This window comes from Delphinus delphis, chromosome 6, assembly GCF_949987515.2.
Source record: "Delphinus delphis chromosome 6, mDelDel1.2, whole genome shotgun sequence".
Taxonomy (NCBI): domain Eukaryota; kingdom Metazoa; phylum Chordata; class Mammalia; order Artiodactyla; family Delphinidae; genus Delphinus; species Delphinus delphis.
In genome coordinates, this window is record NC_082688.1 from 69,500,994 (window position 1) to 69,519,945 (window position 18,952).

At 38.5% G+C, this 18,952-nt stretch overlaps 1 protein-coding gene across 10 annotated transcripts in view; it reads left to right on the forward strand.

The window, feature by feature from the left end:
- Positions 1-18,952, forward strand: part of FOCAD (focadhesin) — a 313,993-nt gene that overhangs the window by 52,988 nt on the left and 242,053 nt on the right. For all 10 annotated transcript variants that reach the window (XR_009519883.1, XM_060014801.1, XM_060014800.1 and 7 more), the window contains one exon: positions 5,158-5,262. Coding sequence is in view for 9 of the 10 variants with exons in the window: in XM_060014801.1 (XP_059870784.1) it covers positions 5,158-5,262 (105 nt within the window). In the remaining variant the exon portion in view is untranslated. The remainder of the gene's footprint in view (positions 1-5,157; positions 5,263-18,952) is intronic.

The following is an 18,952-nucleotide window of genomic DNA, read 5'->3' on the forward strand; positions in this document are numbered from 1 at the left end:
TTTTCTGGTGGCATCTTTAGGATTCTCTATGTATAGTATCATGTCACCTGCAAACAGTGACAGTTTTACTTCTTCTTTTCCAATTTGGATTCCTTTTATTTCTTTTTCTTCTCTGATTGCCATGGCCAGGACTTCCAAAACTATGTTGAATAATAGTGGTGAGAGTGGACATCCTTGTCTTGTTCCTGATCTTGTGGACATGCTTTCAGTTTTTCACCATTGAGAATGATGTTTGCTGTGGGTTTGTCATATATGGCCTTTATTATGTTGAGGTGGGTTCCCTCTATGCCCACTTTCTGGAGAGTTTTTATCATAAATCGGTGTTGAATTTTGTCAAAAGCTTTTTCTGCATCTATTGAGATGGTCATATGGTTTTTATTCTTCAGTTTGTTAATATAGTGTATCACATTGATTGATTTACTTATATTGAAGGATCCTTGCATCCCTGGGATAAATCCCACTTGATCATGGTGTATGATCCTTTTAATGTGTTGTTGGATTCTGTTTGCTAGTATTTTGTTGAGGATTTTTGCATCTATATTCATCAGTGTTATTGGTCTGTAATTTTCTTTTTTTGTAGTATCTTTGTCTGGTTTTGGTATCAGGGTGATGGTGGCCTCATAGAATGAGTTTGGGAGTGTTCCTTCCTCTGCAATTTTTTGGAAGAGTTTGCGAAGGATGGGTGTTAGCTCTTCTCTAAATGTTTGATAGATTTAGCCTGTGAAGCCATCTGGTCCTGGACTTTTGTTTGTTGGAAGAGTTTTAATAGTAGTTTCAATTTCATTCCTTGTGAGTGGTCTGTTCATATTTTCTATTTCTTCCTGGTTCAGTCTTGGAAGGTTATACCTTTCTAAGAGTTTGTCCATTTCTTCAGATTGTCCATTTTATTGGCATAGAGTTGCTTGTAGTAGTCTCTTAGGATGCTTTGTATTTCTGCGGTGTCTGTTGTAACTTCTCCTTTTTCATTTGTAATTTTATTGATTTGAGTCCTCACCCTCTTTTTCTTGATGAGTCTGGCTAATGGTTTATCAATTTTGTTTATCTTCTCAAAGAACCAGCTTTTAGTTTTAGTGATTTTTGCTATTGTCTTCTTTGTTTCTACTTCATTTATTTCCGCTCAGTTCTTTATGATTTCTTTCTTTCTACTAACTTTGGGTTTTGTTTGTTCTTCTTTCTCTAGTTCCTTTAGGTGTAAGGTAGATTGTTTATTTGAGATGATTTTTGTTTCTTGAGGTAGGATTGTATTGCTATAAACTTCCTTCTTAGAACTGCTGTTGCTGCATCCCATAGGTTTTGGATTGTCCTGTTTTCATTGTCATCTGTCTCTAGGTATTTTTTGATTGCCTCTTTGATTTCTTCAGTGATCCCTTGGTTGGTTAGTAATGTATTGTTTAGCCTCCATGTGTTTGTGTTTTTTTACGTTTTTTTCCCTGTAATTGATTTATAATCTCATAGCGTTGTGGTCAGAAAAGATGCTTGATATGATTTCAATTTTCTTAAATTTACTGAGGCTTGATTTGTGACCCAAGATGTGATATATCTTGGAGAATATTCCGTGTGCACTTGAGAAGAAAGTGTAATCTGCTGTTTTGGATGGAATGTCCTGTAAATATCAGTTAAATCCATCTGGTCTTTTGGTTCATTTAAGGCTTGTGTTTCCTTGTTAATTTTCTGTGTGGATGATCTGTCCATTGGTGTAAGTGAGGTATTAAAATCCCCCACTATTATTGTGTTACTGGTGATTCCTCTTTTATAGCTGTTAGTAGTTGCCTTATGTATTGAGGTGGTCCTATGTTGGGTGCATATTTATTTATAATTGTTATATCTTCTTCTTGGATTGATCCCTGATCATTATGTAGTGTCCTTCCTTGTCTCTTGTAACATTCTTTATTTTAAAGTCTATTTTATCTGATATGAGTATTGCTACTCCAGCTTTCTTTTGATTTCCATTTGCATGGAATATCTTTTTCCATCCCCTCACTTTCAGTCTGCATGTGTCCCTAGGTCTGAAGTGGGTCTGTTGCAGACAGCATATATATGGGTCCTGTTTTTTGTATCTGTTCAACGAGCCTGTGTCTTTTGGTTGGAGCATTTAATCCATTCACGTTTAAGGTAATTATCGATATGTATGTTCCTATTACCATTTTCTTAATTGTTTTGGGTTTGTTTTTGTAGGTCCTTTTCTTGTCTTGTGTTTCCCACTTAGAGAAGTTCCTTTAGCATTTGTTGTAGAGCTGGTTTGGTAGTGCTGAATTCTCTTAGCTTTTGCTTGTCTGTAAAGCTTTTGATTTCTCAGTAGAAACTGAATGAGATCCTTGCCGGGTAGAGTAATCTTGGTTGTAGGTTTTTCACTTTCATCACTTTAAATATGTCATGCCACTCCCTTCTGGCCTGTAGAGTTTCTGCTGAGAAATCAGCTGTTAAGCTTATGGGAGTTCCCTTGTATGTTATTTGTCGTTTTTCCCTTTCTGCTTTCAATAATTTTTTTTTGTCTTTAATTTTTGCCAATTTGATTACTGTGTGTCTCTTCATGTTTCTCCTTGGGTTTATCCTGTATGGGACTCTCCGCGCTTCCTGCACTTGGGTGGCTATTTCCTTTCCCATGTTAGGGAAGTTTTCGACTATAATCGCTTCAAATATTTTCTTGGGTCCTTTCTCTCTCTCTCCTCCTTCTGGGACCCCTATAATGCAAATGTTGTTGCATTTAATGTCGTCCCAGAGGTCTCTTAGGCTGTCTTCATTTCTTTTCATTCTTTTTTCTTTATTCTGTTCCACAGCAGTGAATTCCACCATTCTGTCTTCCGGGTCACTTATCTGTTCTTCTGCCTCAGTTATTCTGCTATTGATTCCTTCTAGTGTATTTTTCATTTCAGTTATTGTACTGTTCATCTCTGTTTGTTTGTTGTTTAATTCTTCTAGGTCTTCGTTAAACATTTCTTGCATCTTCTCGACCTTTGCCTCCATTCCTTTTCTGAGGTCCAGGATCATCTTCACTATCATTAATCTGAATTCTTCTTCTGGAAGATTGCCTATATCCAGTTCATTTAGTTGTTTTTCTGGGGTTTTATCTTGTTCCTTCTTCTGGTACATAGCCCTCTGCCTTTTCATCTTGTCTGTCTTTCTGTGAATGTGGTTTTTGTTCCACAGGCTGCAGGGTTGTAATTCTTCTTGCTTTTGCTGTCTGCCCTCTGGTGGATGAGGCTATGTAAGAGGCTTGTGCAAGTTTCCTAGTTGGAGGGACTGGTAGTGGGTAGAGCTGGCTGTTGCTCTGGTGGGCAGAGCTCAGTAAAACTTTAATCTCCTTGTCTGCTGATGGGTGGGACTGGGTTCCCTCCCTGTTGATTGTTTGGCCTGAGGCGACCCAACACTGGAGCCTACCTGGGCTCTTTGGTGGGGCTAATGGCAGACTCTGGGAGGGCTTAAGCCAAGGAGTACTTCCCAGAACTTCTGCTGCCAGTGTCCTTGTCCTCATGGTGACACACAGCCAACCCCTGCCTCTGCAGAAGACCCTCCAACACTAGCAGGTAGGTCTGGTTCAGTCTCCCCTGGGGTCACTGCTCCTTCCCCTGGGTCCCGATGCGCACACTAATTTGTGTGTGCCCTCCAAGAGTGTAGTCTCTGTTTCCCCCAGTCCTGTTGAAGTCCTGCAATCAAGTCCCGCTAGGCTTCAAAGTCTGATTCTCTAGGAATTCCTTCTCCCGTTGCCAGACCCTCAGGTTGGGAAGCCTGACGTGGGGCTCAGAACGTTCACTCCAGTGGGTGGACTTCTGTGGTATTAGTGTTGTCAGGTTTGTGAGTCACCCACTCAGCAGTTATGGGATTCGATTTTATTGTGATTGCACCCCTCCTACCGTCTCATTTTGTCCTGTCCTTTGTCTTTGGATGTGGGGTATCTTTTTTGGTGAGTTCCAGTGTCTTCCTGTCGATGATTGTTGAAAGTGATTTCTAGGTAGCAGTGACACAATACACGTTAAGCTCTTAGGAGAGTACTTAGCTTACAATAGATGATCTGTAAATATGAACAACCATGATTTTCAAAATATTACTTTTTAAAAATTTAACGGGTAATCTTTATTTCTAAGATTTCTTTTTTGTTCCGAAGGAGCATCTTATTTAAAAAGGGCAGGGTAATTTGTGACAACGTGGATGAACCTGAAGGGTATCGTGCTAAGTGAAATAACCCAGACAGAGAAAGATAAATACTGGATGGTACCACTTATATGTGGAATCTAAAAAAAGAAGTTGAACAGATATTGTTGCCGGGGGCTGGGTGGGAGAAATGGGGAGAGGTTGGTCAAAAGATACAAACTTCCAGTTATAAGATGAATAAGTTCTGAGGATCTAATGTACAACGTGGTAACTGTAGTCAACAGTACTGTATTGTGTACTTGAAATTTGCTAAGAGAGTATTTAGTGTTTTTACCAAAAAAAAGAAAAAGTAACTGTGAAGTGATGTGTGAATTAACTTGATTATGGCAGCCATTTTACAATGTACATGTAAATCATGTTGTACACATTATATTACAATTGTATTTGTCAGTTTTACCTCAGTAATGCTGGAGTAAAATCCTGTTTCACAATTTAAAATAATTAATAACAGGGAAAAAAATAAAAAAGGGCAGGCCTTCTTTTTGATTTATTATCCTGCTGCCTGTTACAGAGGATGAGAAAACTTAAATTTCTGTTCCCCACTTCCATTAACTTTGTTTTAATGGGGGTTATTTTCTCTGATTGGTCCCCTGGCCCACTTTTTTGAGTGGCTGTTCCATTTCATATGTCTGGTTATTATTCATGGTCTGCTAATATTTATAAATGAAGGACTTGATTATTCAGTGCGGGTAACTGATGTGGTCACTGCCTGCAGTTATGTGGGTTAGTGTTTCCTTTTTCCTGATTGATTTTCCCCCAAGTGCATGTATGGAGGTGATTGATAGGTTAGTGGTTTGATTCTTTGGCTCCACTGCTCCTCCTTTCAATGTGTTGAATGGGAGCTTGTAGGCCTATTCTTGGCTGTGCTGTGCAGTAAGCTGGGTGTGTGTGGATGGCTCCTGTTCAGTGTGGGTGGCAAGTGTTCAACTATTTAAAAGTGGTAGGATTACGTACCTGATTGGAATATTCACTTTATAACATTTGACATGTTGTTGTGTTTCTTTACAGGGATACACACGGCTTGATAAAAGCCATTATGAAATTATTACAAATGCAAGCTCTTAAGGAAGGACATGGTGGAGAGAAGAATATTCAGGATATATATAATATTAGGTATGCCTTTTCTCCTTTCTTTTGAAACTTTTTTTTTGGTGAATTGTTAAATAAGTTATGAATTGAGACATGCTAATCCATTAAGAATTAGTATATTTAACTCAGCAAGGACTGTGAGTCTTGCCCTCTCTTAGTATTTCAAAGAGACAGGATTGAGATAGAGTTGACTACTATATGCTGAGTTAGTATTTCAAAGAGACAGGATTGAGATAGAGTTGACTACTATATATTGAGATAGAGTTGACTACAACGTGGCTTTCAGGGTTGTTTCCTTGAAATTGGAATCTTTTATCCAAAATTCAGGTCATTTGTTTTGCTCTGGGATATAGAACCATCTTCCCAATACTATGAAAACTGAGGAGTTCATTGGACAGATGTACTAAGAGCAGGAGGGGCTTAGTTTAGGCAGGAGGGTAAACTTCCTCACTATAAAAAGTAATAGGAGGACTATTCAAGGGTTATTACCCAGGGCAAGGTCAGTACTTAGGAGCATTGATTTGCCTTTTTTTTTTTTGGTCATCTACAGAATGTAACATGGTAGAATTATTTTAAAAGAAACTATACACAGCAACAGTTATGTTGAAATATATTGGATTTTATGGGAGAGTTTGGATAAGGGAAGGCGTCATGCTTACTTTTGAAGGTGACCTTAACCATTGCCTTGAAGGTCCTAGAAAGTCATTTCTTAAGAGAGGGGCTCCTTAGTGAGCAGGGGATCCCAGAAGGTGCCATGTAACCAGTGTATATTGTCCTGAAAACTCTGTTCAGTGATGCATCTAGAATATGCGTTTCAAAAGAATGAGACCATGAGACCAGAAACAAGGGCACTGGTTCTGGGGGAAAATGACCTACATAGGCTATGGCGATCCAACAGGGAAAGTAAATCATACCTGTGAACTGTCATTGGCTTGAGCATACAAGACCTGCAGTTTTGAGCATTTGACACCACAGCTATCAGAAGCTGTGCGTGCCTCTCCAAAGTATAATAATACGTGGTACCTATTACTTACGTATATTTATAGTACTTTCCTTTTGGTAATAAGTAAACAGTGTCTCATATATTACAGTGATCTTTCCTGATTTTTTTTAATGTCTTTATTGGAGTATAATTTTCCTGATATTTTAATGCTATTTATCATCTTTATTTTTATGAGCACATTATCGAGAGTTTCTTAAGTCACTTTTTAAAAACAAGGTCAGATTTGCATTTTATATATTTTTTCTTAATTAAAAAATTATTTATTTATTTATTTGGCTGTGCCGGGTCTTAGTTGTGGCACACGGGATCTAGTTCCCTGACCAGGATCGAACCCGGGCCCCCTGCATTGGGAGCATGGAGTCTTAACCACTGGATCACCAGGGAAGTCCCTGTTAACATGTTTTTTGAATGTTTTCAAAAACACAGAAAAGATGGAAGAATGTAGTACAATGGATTAGTTAATTCATTGTTAACTTATCAGTTAACTTGGTTTATTTTAAATTGGGGAAGCAAAAGGAAAATTATTTATTTGAAAATACTATGGAAACTTTGGGTGTGCAGGAGAAAGTTTTCAAAATTGATAAATTTGCTTTTCTTTTTAAAATATGCATTACCTTAACCAGAAATGAACCTAAGGAGTAGATGAGCAGAACTTAATGTTTCTAGATGAGTCGTATAAGCACGTGTGTTCTCTTTTTTTGAAAGAAGTTCAACCTCTTGGGCCAGAGTTCCAGAATGGAAAATAATTCCACTTCATTGTTGTTCAGTTGGAGTTATTTACCTATTTTAAAATAGGAAAGCTATTGAAGTTTTACTTTTTTATATAACAGTTTTATTGAGAATGATTCATATACCATACAATTGACTCATTTAAGACACAATTCAATGGTTTTTAGTATATTCACAGAGTCATGTAACCATTGCAATAACCAATTTTAGGACATTTTCATCATTCCCTCAAATTCCTCACCGATTAGCAGTAGCTCTATTTTTTCCTCCACCCAGTTGGGTATTTTTAATTCAATGGTTCTCAACACTGGCTGCTCAGAACCACCTGGGTATGCCTAAAAACAAACAAAAATAGGAACAATGAAATACCCTAGACCAACTGAATTAGATTCTCTGCCATGAGGCCTAAGCTTTTGTAGTTTCAAAAAGGTCCCAGGCAATTCTGATTGACAGTGAGTGTAAGATGGTGTGTTAGCGGCTGTCTACTATGCATTCTGATCACCTGAGACCTTGTTGAATGGCAGATTCTCTTTCCTTAGGTCTAAGGTGGACTCAGGATTCTTGTCTAACAAGCTCCCAGGTGATGCTGATGCTGACACTGACACTGACGCTGATGCTGCTGTTTCCCCACCTGCTATAAGTAGCAGAGCTATGAGCAGCATTAGCAGTTCCTGGGAGCTTGTTAGGAATGCAGAATCTCGGACTCCATCTCAGATTATCTGAATTAGAGTCCACATTTTAGTAAGATTTTCCAGGTAGTTCACAGGCACCTTTAAGTTTAAGAAGCACTAGTTTTGATGATGATAGAAGGAAATTTTCCGTCACACAGAAGAATCAGAGTTAGTGTCATTTTCATACTGATTGTCCTCACTGTGTGCAAGTGCTAAACTTTCAGTTACCTATAATGTTTCACCTGTTTTCCTATTTAGAATTAGTTTTCTCCAGTAGTTGGTTCTTTTAACTGCAGTCTTGTTTTCAGAAGACAACAGATGCAAGGTGTGGATAGGGAGCCTAGTTTGAGGAGCTGAAATCATACTGGATATATAAGGTTTGTAGAGTGGTGGCACATTAAGAGGACCAGAATCAATCACCTGAGTTGGCATAATCCAGTAATGTTTATGGAGGGCCCTTATGTGGATGGCTGTTTGGCACTATAAATCAGTAGAGTGTAATCAAGTGTATAAGAGTCTTAAGTTCCTCCAGGGGGGATTGTGGGCAGAAACACAGGAGAGGTGAGCCTGGAGAGCAGATTTCCCTCAAGAGAGCTATGATTGCCTGAGTCAAGCATAAAATTGTCATGCTGTTTTAGAATCTTCTTTGCCACATGTTGGTTAGCAATATCATCCAGCCTTGGAGAGGAAGGCTGATGAGCTCTGTATGAAAGCATAAAAAGGATACGAGAAGCTTAGAACTCAGCTGAAAGGTGTTCCCTGGTTATGCCGTAGGATTGATTTAAAATGGAAGTAGTATGACAAATAATTATAAGCTTTCTGGGCATGAAACTCATCTGTGTTTTTATGGTATTAAGGACTCTGCTACTATACAGTTGGATTTTAAGTGTTTCTCACTTCTTTTTGTCCTAATAGCTGATTAATTTGAATTATAGTAAAACAGAATATGTGGTCATCTTACTTTTTATTAAAATTTTTTTAAAAATTGAGGTAACAGCGGTTTACATTACTATTTCATGTGTACAACATTATATTTTGACTTATATACACTACAGCATGCTCACCACGAAAAGTTTAGTTTCCATCTGTCACCGTATAGTTGATCCCATTTATCTGTTTCTCCCTCCTCCTACTTCCTTTCCCCTCTGGTAATCACTAATCTGTTCTCGGTATCTATTTGTTTGCTTTTGTGTGGCTTATTTTGTTTATTTATTTTTAATATTCCACATGTGAGTGAAATCATATGGTATTCGTCTTTCTCCGTTGGACTCATTTCAGTTAGCATACTACCCTCAATGTCCATCCAGGGGTTGCAAATGGCAAGATTTCATCTTTTTTTATGGCTAAGTAGTATTTAATTGTACATATGTACCACATCTTCTTTATCCATACATCCATCAATGGGTAACTTAGGTTGTTTCCATATCTTGGCTGTTGTAAATAATGCTGTGATGAACATTGGGGTGCATATACCTTTTTGAATTAGTGTTTTCATATTCTTCTGATAAATACCCAGAAGAAGACATTTGCAAATCATATATCCAATAAGGGGTTAATATCTAAAATATGTAAAGAACTTGTACAACTCAACAGCAAAAAACGAAATAACCTGATTAAAAAATGGGCAGAGGATCTGGGTAGACATTTTTCCAAAGGAGACCTACAGATGGCCAACAGGCACAGGAAATGATGTTCAACATCACTGTATTTATTAGGGAAATGCAAATCAAAACCACAGTGAGATATCACATCATGCCCGTTTGAATGGCTATTATCAAAAAGGCAAGAAATAAGTGTTGGAGAGGATATGGAGAAAAGGGAACCTTTATATATTGTTGGTGGGAAGGTAAATTGGTGCAGCCACTATGGAAAACAGTTTGGAGATTCCTCAAAAAATTAAGAATAGAACTGCCACATGATCCAGCTGTTTCTTTTCTGGGTATTTATGTTGTCATTTTAAATGGGTCTGCCCTGAATTGCTTAAGTCGTTCCAGTTAGGGAGTGAAGAGAGAGGGAGATGTGAGGACCCAGAATGTTAGCCATGGGCTTCCCTTGGTTCCTGTGACTTTCCTGAAGGAGCTTTAGAGTGGGTCTTCTCTTTGTTGAACCCAGAGCTCAGTGGCTCTCAAACTTCCTGTGCCTAAGAACCGCCTGGGGAGCTTGTTATGAGTACAGCTTCTCAAGCCCACTTGCCAGAGATTCTCATTCATTCAGTAGGTTTTGCAGTGAGACTCAGGAATACAGCAGCTGGGTGATGGATATAGGTCATTTGTGGATCATGCTTGAGCAATATTGCTTGAGCCCCTGGGAACTTAGTGGTACCATATATGAACTTAGTAGTCCTTAGCTGCAGGGAGCCCCTTGGGGTAGACTGGGAGGGGTCTTGGGTGGTTAATCATGTCTCCTGGCCTCTGTTCCGTATTAGGAAGGCAAAAGGTTTGTTTGCTCCTAACTTAGGCACTGAGGCACCAAGTTCATCTTACTGCGTCTACCATGGACATTAGAGAGTCCAAGAGCAGAACGAAACAGCAATTCTAATGGAAAAGCAATCCAATGAGAGCAAGCCAAGTGTGGATGCAAGTGAGATTTAAACCTCACTGCTCTCTGTTCAATGAGTAATTCCATGACCCCAACAAGTTAGTGTTCTGCATGGTCAGACAGTAGACGCTGGTAGGAACAGGAGGGGAAGAGAGCCCTCAGCACCTTTCTACAAACCAAGGACGGTATTTAATGTTTACAGTGCATAAGGAGCTCTTGCTCAGAGTTTTTCATATATGTGTCTGGAACATGCACTTTAACAAGAGATTTGGATACAGAAGTGATCTACCCATCGTGCTTTGAGATACATCAGATTAGAGTGTGTGTAGCCAATAAAGTTCATTTTGTGTCACTGGACCCTTCTATAGTTCAGTGGATTAAACAAGATTAAATGGGGATATTTAAATGGAGTTTCAATTCCCAGTGCCTTTTAGGATGGGGGTAAACTGGAAGAACAGTGAAGCACATTTGACTGCTGTGATTAAACGAAGAGCATATGTCAAGTGTAAAACTCTAGGCCCAGGAGTCTCAATTCTGGTTGCACCATTAGAGCCCACTGAGGAACTTTCAAATGTATTAGTTCCCTGGGCTCTCCCTAGAATGAGTAGGGGTCAGCCTCAAGCATTGGTAATTTTTCAAAGCTTCCTAGATGGTTTCCAGTGTGCTGGTTCAACTGAGAACTACTGGCCAATTGTTGCAGTGAGGCAGTGGGGCTTCATTGTTGCCAGACCTTCAGATCTTTCAATATTAATAACATTTTATATGAAATATCCTCACTAATAAATGTTGGAAAGCAATTCCAAGTTTTGAAAATACAGGGTAGGCAGACCGAACACGTTTGCTCACAGGATGCAATCCAAGGGCAACAGTTTGTGACCTCTGGTTTAGGCATTTAACTGTTTTCAAAAACTTTAAAGCCCCTTTTTACCTGTGAACAATTTTTTTTAACATTTTTATTGGAGTATAATTGCTTTACAATGGTGTGTTAGTTTCTGCTTTGTAACAAACTGAATCAGCTACACATATACATACATCCCCATATCTCCTCCCTCTTGCATCTCCCTGCCACCCTCTCTATCCCACCCCTCTAGGTGGTCACAAAGCACGGAGCTGATCTCCCTGTGCTATGAGGCTGCTTCGCACTAGCTATTTATTTTACATTTGGTAGTGTATATAAGTCCATGCCAGTCTCTCACTTCGTCCCAGCTTACCCTTTCCCCGCCCCATGTCCTCAAGTCCATTCTCTATGTCTGCGTCTTTATTCCTGTCCTGCCCCTAGGTTCCTCAGAACGTTTTTTTTTAGATTCCATATATATGTGTTAGCATACGGTATTTGTTTTTCTTTCTGACTTCACTCTGTATGACAGTCTCTAGGTCCATTCACCTCACTACAAATAACTCAATTTTGTTTCTTTTTATGGCTGAGTAATATTCCATTGTATATACGTGCCACATCTTTATCCATTCATCTGTCAATGGACACTTAGGTTGCTTCCATGTCCTGGCTATTGTAGATAGAGCTGCAATGAACACTGTGGTACATGACTCTTTGAATTATGGTTTTCTCAGGGTATATGTCCAGTAGTGGGATTGCTGTATGGTATGGTAGTTCTATTTTTCATTTTTTAAGGAACCTCCATACTGCTCCATAGTGGCTGTATCAATTTACACTCCTACCCTGTGAACAATTTTTATACTAATCAGTTAAAAAAAAAAAAAAAACGACTAGTAAGATATCCTTTACTTCAGGCTTATTTTTCCCCTGCCCTTTTTGTTTGGTCTGAATTTTCTTTTGGTTAGTTTGAAGGGGAGCTCCTTGTTCATGAACCTCTTTTTTTTTTTTTTTTTTTTTTTTTTTTGTGGTATGCGGGCTTCTCACTGTTGTGGCCTCTCCAGTTGCGGAGCGCAGGCTCTGGACGCACAGGCTCCGGACGCACAGGCTCAGCGGCCACGGCTCACAGGCCCAGCCGCTCTGCGGCATGTGGGATCCTCCCGGATCGGGGCACGAACCCGTGTCCCCTGCATCAGCAGGCGGACTGTCAACCACTGCGCCACCAGGGAAGCCCCTGAACTCCACTTTTTAATAACACGCTACGTTTAAGTTATTTCAACATTCTCTAACATTGACCATATGGGAAGTGCAGCAGAGAATCAACATTTGCCTGGTATTTTGGTTGCAAGCAAGAATGACGAAACTAAATTTTTATGATTCATACATTATTAGAGGCTCATTTTCTCTGTAATATGCCATTTTTTCCCTTAAAATTTTATCATGTACTTTTGCTTTTAATTTTTCCTCTGTGTATTCGTATTATGGCAATCTTTTTAAGATCTCTCTTGCCTCAGCTGAAGTGAGGAAATAGCTGTGAATTCATGAGCAGTAACTGCTTGTTCCAGAATTTGTGCATCATTCTGATGTGCCAGACAGTGGCTGACATGTACAAATATCAAATGTTGAGAATCTTATTTGTGGAAAGGGTTGGTCTGATCAACATCAAGCTGTACTTTCTGAAATAAGGGAATATTAAATGTTTTTGGCAGATGGTGCGCTCTGAAATGGGTGATAAGGCCAATAGTGATGGATGGTGATACCCTGAGTAGATGAAAGTTATGTACTCTATGTGTATTTGTGCATCACTTTGTGCAGTGTTATGAGTTTATTTAGATGGAGAGTTAGTTTTAAGAACTTAAAGATGTGTGTCCAAAAGACTGAGGTACTTTGTGATTCATACCGTTTTTGGTTTTTTTTTTTCACTTATCTCTTAAGGCAAATACATTCATTCCTTAGGGCCATCAAACAGAAACAAGAGAAAGTCCCAAGGTAAATACTGACACAAAGTGCACTAAGACCAGTTTGTAGTTGTGGATGTCAAAATATAGCTCCAGTTTTAATTTTGATAACTAGCTGCTTCTCAGCATTAAGCCCTTTTTGCATTTTCTCTTATACCCATTTTGGTGAGTGAGGTGGAGTCACCCATGCGAAGAGTGCAGGAAGAACATTTCTAGATCTAGGGAAAAGCATGTGCCTAGCTGCTCCTGTGTGAGAGAGCCTGGTGCCCCAGGAGAACTAACAGGAGGCCAGGTGCCTGGAGCTTAGTGTTCAAGGAAGGGAGAGGCCAAGACAGAGGCCCAGGAGAGGTGGGCATGGCTTAGCAGATACAAGACCATGGCAAAGGCTTTGGGCTTTCTTTAAAGAGTAGTGGGGAGACTTCCCTGGTGGTGCAGTGATTTAGAACCTGCCTGCCAATGCAGGGGACACAGGTTCGATCCCTGGTCTGGGAAGATTCCACATGCCTTGGAGCCACTAAGCCCGTGCGCCACAGCTACTGAGCCTGTGCGCCACAACTACTGAAGCCCACGTGCCTATAGCCCATGCTCTGCAACAAGAGAAGCCACCGCAATGAGAAGCCTGTGCACTGCAACGAAGAGTAGTCCCCACTCGACGCAACTAGGGAAAACCTGCGCGGCAAGGAAGACCCCACGCAGCCAAAAATAAATAAATAAATAAATTTGTTAAAAAAAAAGAGTAGTGGGGAGTCATTGAAGGTTTTATTTTTAAACTTATTTTGAAAGAATTTTAAAGTTCCAGAAAAGGTGCAAGAATAGTACAAAAATTTTCCATATGCCATTTACCCAGATTCATCAGTTTTTTTACCCTTTGCCATATTTGCGTTATCCTATCCATCTCTCTATATAATTAAAAAAATACTTGAGAGTAGATTACCTATATTCAGTAGGGTATGCTTTCTAAGAACAAGGATATTCTCATATATAACCAGAGTACAGTTATCAAATCGAGAAAATTTAACATTGATATCATACTTTTATCTATGGTCCATATTCCAGTTTTGCCATTTGTTTTAATAATGTCCTTTCATACCGTTTTCCTTTTTAGTTTTAGTGTATGGACTCTAGTTTAGGATCATATATTACATTTAATTGTCATATCTGTTTAGTCTTTTAAAATTTGGAACTATTTGGAAAATTTCTCATCCTTTATCTTTTATAACATTGACATTTTTGAATACTATAAAAGTGATGCTATGTCTTTCTCAGGATATCATATCTGGAGACACTGATGTCCATCTTGCCACTCACTGGTGATTTTAATTTTGATTACTCCATCAAGGTGATGTCTGGTTTCTCTACTGTATAGTTATCATCTTCTTGTAACTAATAAGCAGTCTATGGGGAAGATGCTACGAGACCATGAAAATATCCTGTTCCTTGTTAAACTCACAGCTGCCCCACCCCCATTAATTTTCACTGTGATAATTTCAAAATGGTGATTTCCCAACTCTGCCACTCCCTTCAGATTTACTAGTGGCAGTCGAGATATAGATATGCTTTAGATGTGGACATAGTAGGAATCCCTGGGAATTCACTTAATCTCTAGATTCTGAAGCCCCACCTCTATAGATTCTGATTTAGAAAGCTTGGGTGGGAGTCAGTGTGGGTATGTAGAATCCATGTATTTTTAAAAAGTCTCAAGAGATTCTGATGTGGAAATAGGTTTGGAAATCACTGGACAAATGGTTAAAACACTGAACAATGTTATATTATTTCATAGTGACGTTAGACAAAGACAGTTAACTTTCTTTCCTCCTACATCTGCATCTTTAAAATGGGCACAATTAAGATATCAACCGTGGATATTGAGGTAATAAATGAGATTCTGATTTGAACTTATTTTCTTTGTAAGGGAAATCCAAGTTATTATGATTATTTATATTGGCAGTATGCTTCACATGATACATATGAATTTTTCTAAAATCGAAAGAGGTTAATTAACAGTAAAATAGTATATGACTGAGTTAAGTTTGGAATATTTTTTAATGCCTTTTTGATTGAGATATAATTTGTATACCATAAAATTCACCCTTTTAAAGTGTACAAGTCAGTGGTTTTTATTATACTCACAGAGTTGTTCAACTATACCACTATCTAATTCCAGAACATTTTTATCACCCCCAAAAGAAGCCCCATACCTATTAACAGTCTTTCTCTAATACGTCCTACTATAGATATAAAACACTGCTTACTTTTCTATCTCTGGATTTGCCTCTTCTGGACATTTCATATAAATAAAATCATACAATATGTGGCCTTTTATGTCTGGCTTCTTCCACATAGCATAATGTTTTTAAGGTTCATCTACACTGTAGCATGATTTAGTACTTCATTCCTTTTAGGGCTGAATAATATTTCACTGCATGGATATATCACATTTTATTTATTCTGTAATATTTTTGTATACTTACCAAGTCCAATGAATTTTCAGTGTTATTCCCTTTTACATTTATTTCTGGAGGTAAGCTACTTTTCCTAAGTTCCTGAAAATAAACCTCCTATTGTATAATTAAGAGTAGTTGTTATTGTTTCTCATTTCTATGCAAATTTCCTTATCGCATTTATTGTTTCTTAACGAGGTTGCTTAGAATCCTGTAACACTTGAAAAAAAAATCAAGTGTTTTTTTGATTTTTTTGACCATCAGCTATTGTCGTTTGTTTCTGTTGTCAAAATAAGCATTTTGCTTTTTGGGGAGCTGATTATTTCAACAGTTGAATATATGATCTAAAGGGATCTCCTGAGGTGTAGATGTTTGGTTTTATTTAGCATAAAGGAAGCATGACACCATTATTAAATTGTCTGTACTTTACAGTCAAGCTGCCATAGGGTTTGGAACCATTAGAATGCATTAATATGTTTTATTTTGCTGAAGTTACAAAAACTTCAGTAGTTGGGGAGCCACCATTTCTAGGCACATCATATATAACTTTTTTTGGGAAACAGAAGCGTACTTTATAGTTTTTTTTGGAAGCGGGAGTTTAACAAGGCTGAATTGCAGTAATTACCTTAGGTATACTTAGCTTTAATTTACTAGCACTTATCCTTTTTTGGAGGGGAGGTCAGGACCTTCTTTGAGAATCTCATAAAAGTTTTGTACCTTCCCCTAGAAAATGTACACATGTACATGTACTCAAAATTTTACATATAATTTCAGAGGGCTTGTGAATTCTTGCATTAATGGATAAATGAAATTTTTTACAGAAATTAGGAAAAAGAAGGTGGGAAAGAAGGGGGTATCAGTGTCAGATCTGTCCCTGAGAAAGCTCAGTAGAGTTGAGGATAAGAAAGAAGCTAGGGCAGTAATCGGGAAAGCATAGCCAATAATACGTTCCAAGGGCCATCTGTCTTTTTTATTTTTCGGCATGTGGGACCTTAGTTCCCCAACCAGGGATTGAACCCTGGCCCCCAGAAGTAGAAATGCAGAGTCTTAACCACTGGACTGCCAGGGAAGTCCCCCATCTATCTTTTTGCAGTTTGATTCTTTCTTTGGCACTGCATGTTTTGCTTCTGTTTTCATTTCCTCTTTTCTCTCCTCTTTCCCACCCAGGGAAGTCTTTGTTCACAGTTTATGGTTCCAATCACCTGGAGTTTATACTTGGGATTTAAAATCAGACCTAAATAATAATCTATACATATTATACAATCTTCCAGTTAGCAATTGCCACTAGAAAATATTTTATAAGTTCTTCTAAGTGTGCATGCTTAATTTGAAAATTGATATGGTAATTTGCTAGTAAATGTCTTGAAGAGTATAAAATGTTGTAATTTTTGCCTTAGCCTATTTATCTTATCTCTAGTTTCCTGCCGCCCCTGCCCCCCCAATCAAGGATGTAACTTAGTAATAGACGTTTTGGACCCCTCCATATCTGTGTGTTTCCCCCCAGCCATCACCTTGTACCTAAAATAGTTCCAGACTTCTGACATTGGCAGACACCTTTGCATTAAAACCCTGCCTCTCAAAATAGGGATCCTGGGAAAGGTTCATTGTGAGGGCAGAACCATTGTGATATGAAGTCTCTTTTCAAAGTCATCTTATCTTTTCCCTATTTGCGTTATAGACCTAAAGAAAAAAGAAAATTAGTCAAAAATGTCAAAATTGAAATAATTTTTGCTCCAAGTCGTCTTTTTCTGGAAAGGATGAAATGCATTGTCTTAAGACTCTATAGGATAGATAATGATTCACAATTATTGTTTAATTTTTCTTTTTTATAGTAATATTCATTGTGGAATCTTTTTTTTTTTATTGTGGAATCTTAACAATTTTTATTATGCTTTTTTTTTTTTTTTTTTTGGCTGAGTTGGGTCTTCGTTGCTGCGCATAGGCTTTCTCCAATTGTGGTGAGCGAGGGCCACTCCTCACTGCAGTGAGCGGGCCTCTCACTGCGGTGGCCTCTCCTGTTGCGGAGCACAGGCTCTAGGGGCGCGGGCTTCAGCAGCTGCGGTGCACAGGCCCAGTAGTTGTGGCTCATGGGCTCTAGAGCGCAGGCTCAGTAGTTGTGGCGCATGGGCTTAGTTGCTCCGAGGCATGTGGGATCTTCCCGGACCAGGGATCGAACCCTTGTCCCCTGCATTGGCAGGTGGATTCTTAACCACTGAGCCACCAGGGAAGTCCCTATTATGCATTTTTAATCTTAAAGTCTGCAGAGCTTTTTTTTTTTTTTTTTTAATCCCACTTTGGCTTCTAACCAGCTCTTTCAAATCAAAATTCAGAGCAGGTAGAGAAATGCTTTTAAAATGCATATTTGATGTAGTAAGTGCTATGCTATGCTTCTGAAAGCGCCAGGGTCACAGCTGCATACATGAAAATGCATGGTGACTGCAGGCATTGTTTCCTCACACAGAAAAGGCAATCTGAGTCTATTGCTGAATTTAAGATGTAAATCAAATCATAGCTTTCCTACATTCAGAGATGTAGCAGAAAGGTTGAGGTGACCCAAAGGTTACAAGTAACTTTTGCTTTTTGCCTACTACAAGACTAATTTTTTTTTTTGCTCCCTCTTTTCTATTAAGATTGATGTATTTATACTTGGAAAGGTGAATCTAGTTACATACCTTATTTTATTGTTGTCTTTGCGCTAGTCTAGTGGAACCACGAATTTATCATTTACGCCCTCCCCCGCTCCATTCTGCTAAGATGCATTTACTGCTCTGTGTTGTTGACAGTGTTATTAAAGGGCAGGGAGCCCTGAAGTATTAGGTACCAACTCTGCATGCTTCCTCTGTGCTTTTTTTCTCCAAACAATGTGGACTTTGAAACAATGTACTTAGAGGGGTTGTGATGTTGGTTTTTCATGATCCATTCAAAGAGTTTAAAAAGGTGCTTTGGGGAAAGTGTGTGTTTGTTACATTTATTTTAGATGTGCATTTGGCGCTGAAAGGGAAACATAAGAATAAGAAGATAGACACCCAGCTTTCAAGCTGCTTATGCTCTAGTTTAAGATAAAAATTTACCTGCATGATAATCATAATAGTACCCCATTTATGGAATATTCTGTGTGCTAGTTACTGTATTAAATGCTTTACTTAAAATGGCAGTTAAAACATTTACAAATCATGAAATGGGAAAGTGCCAAAGAACATACAACAAATTGGCTCATCTATGGCAGAAAAATAACAACAATAACAACAACAGCAACAATAATAATAACCACATTTCTCTCTGAAGAAGAAATTACAGGCACTACAGGCCAATGAAGGGTGACCTGATTGCCTGGTTTGTATTGATTTCAATTTTAGAAACAATGTTATTCTCTTTTAAGAAGAAAACAGAATCTACTGGATGTCTCAAGAGTTAGGAAATCTTGATTTAAAATTTTCTGTGGGCTTATTCTGGATATAGCACTGCATTTCTCTCTGAAGCAAAAAATATAAGATGCTTTATTTCTTTGAGATAAAAATAGGAGACCTCTGTTTTGAGGCCCT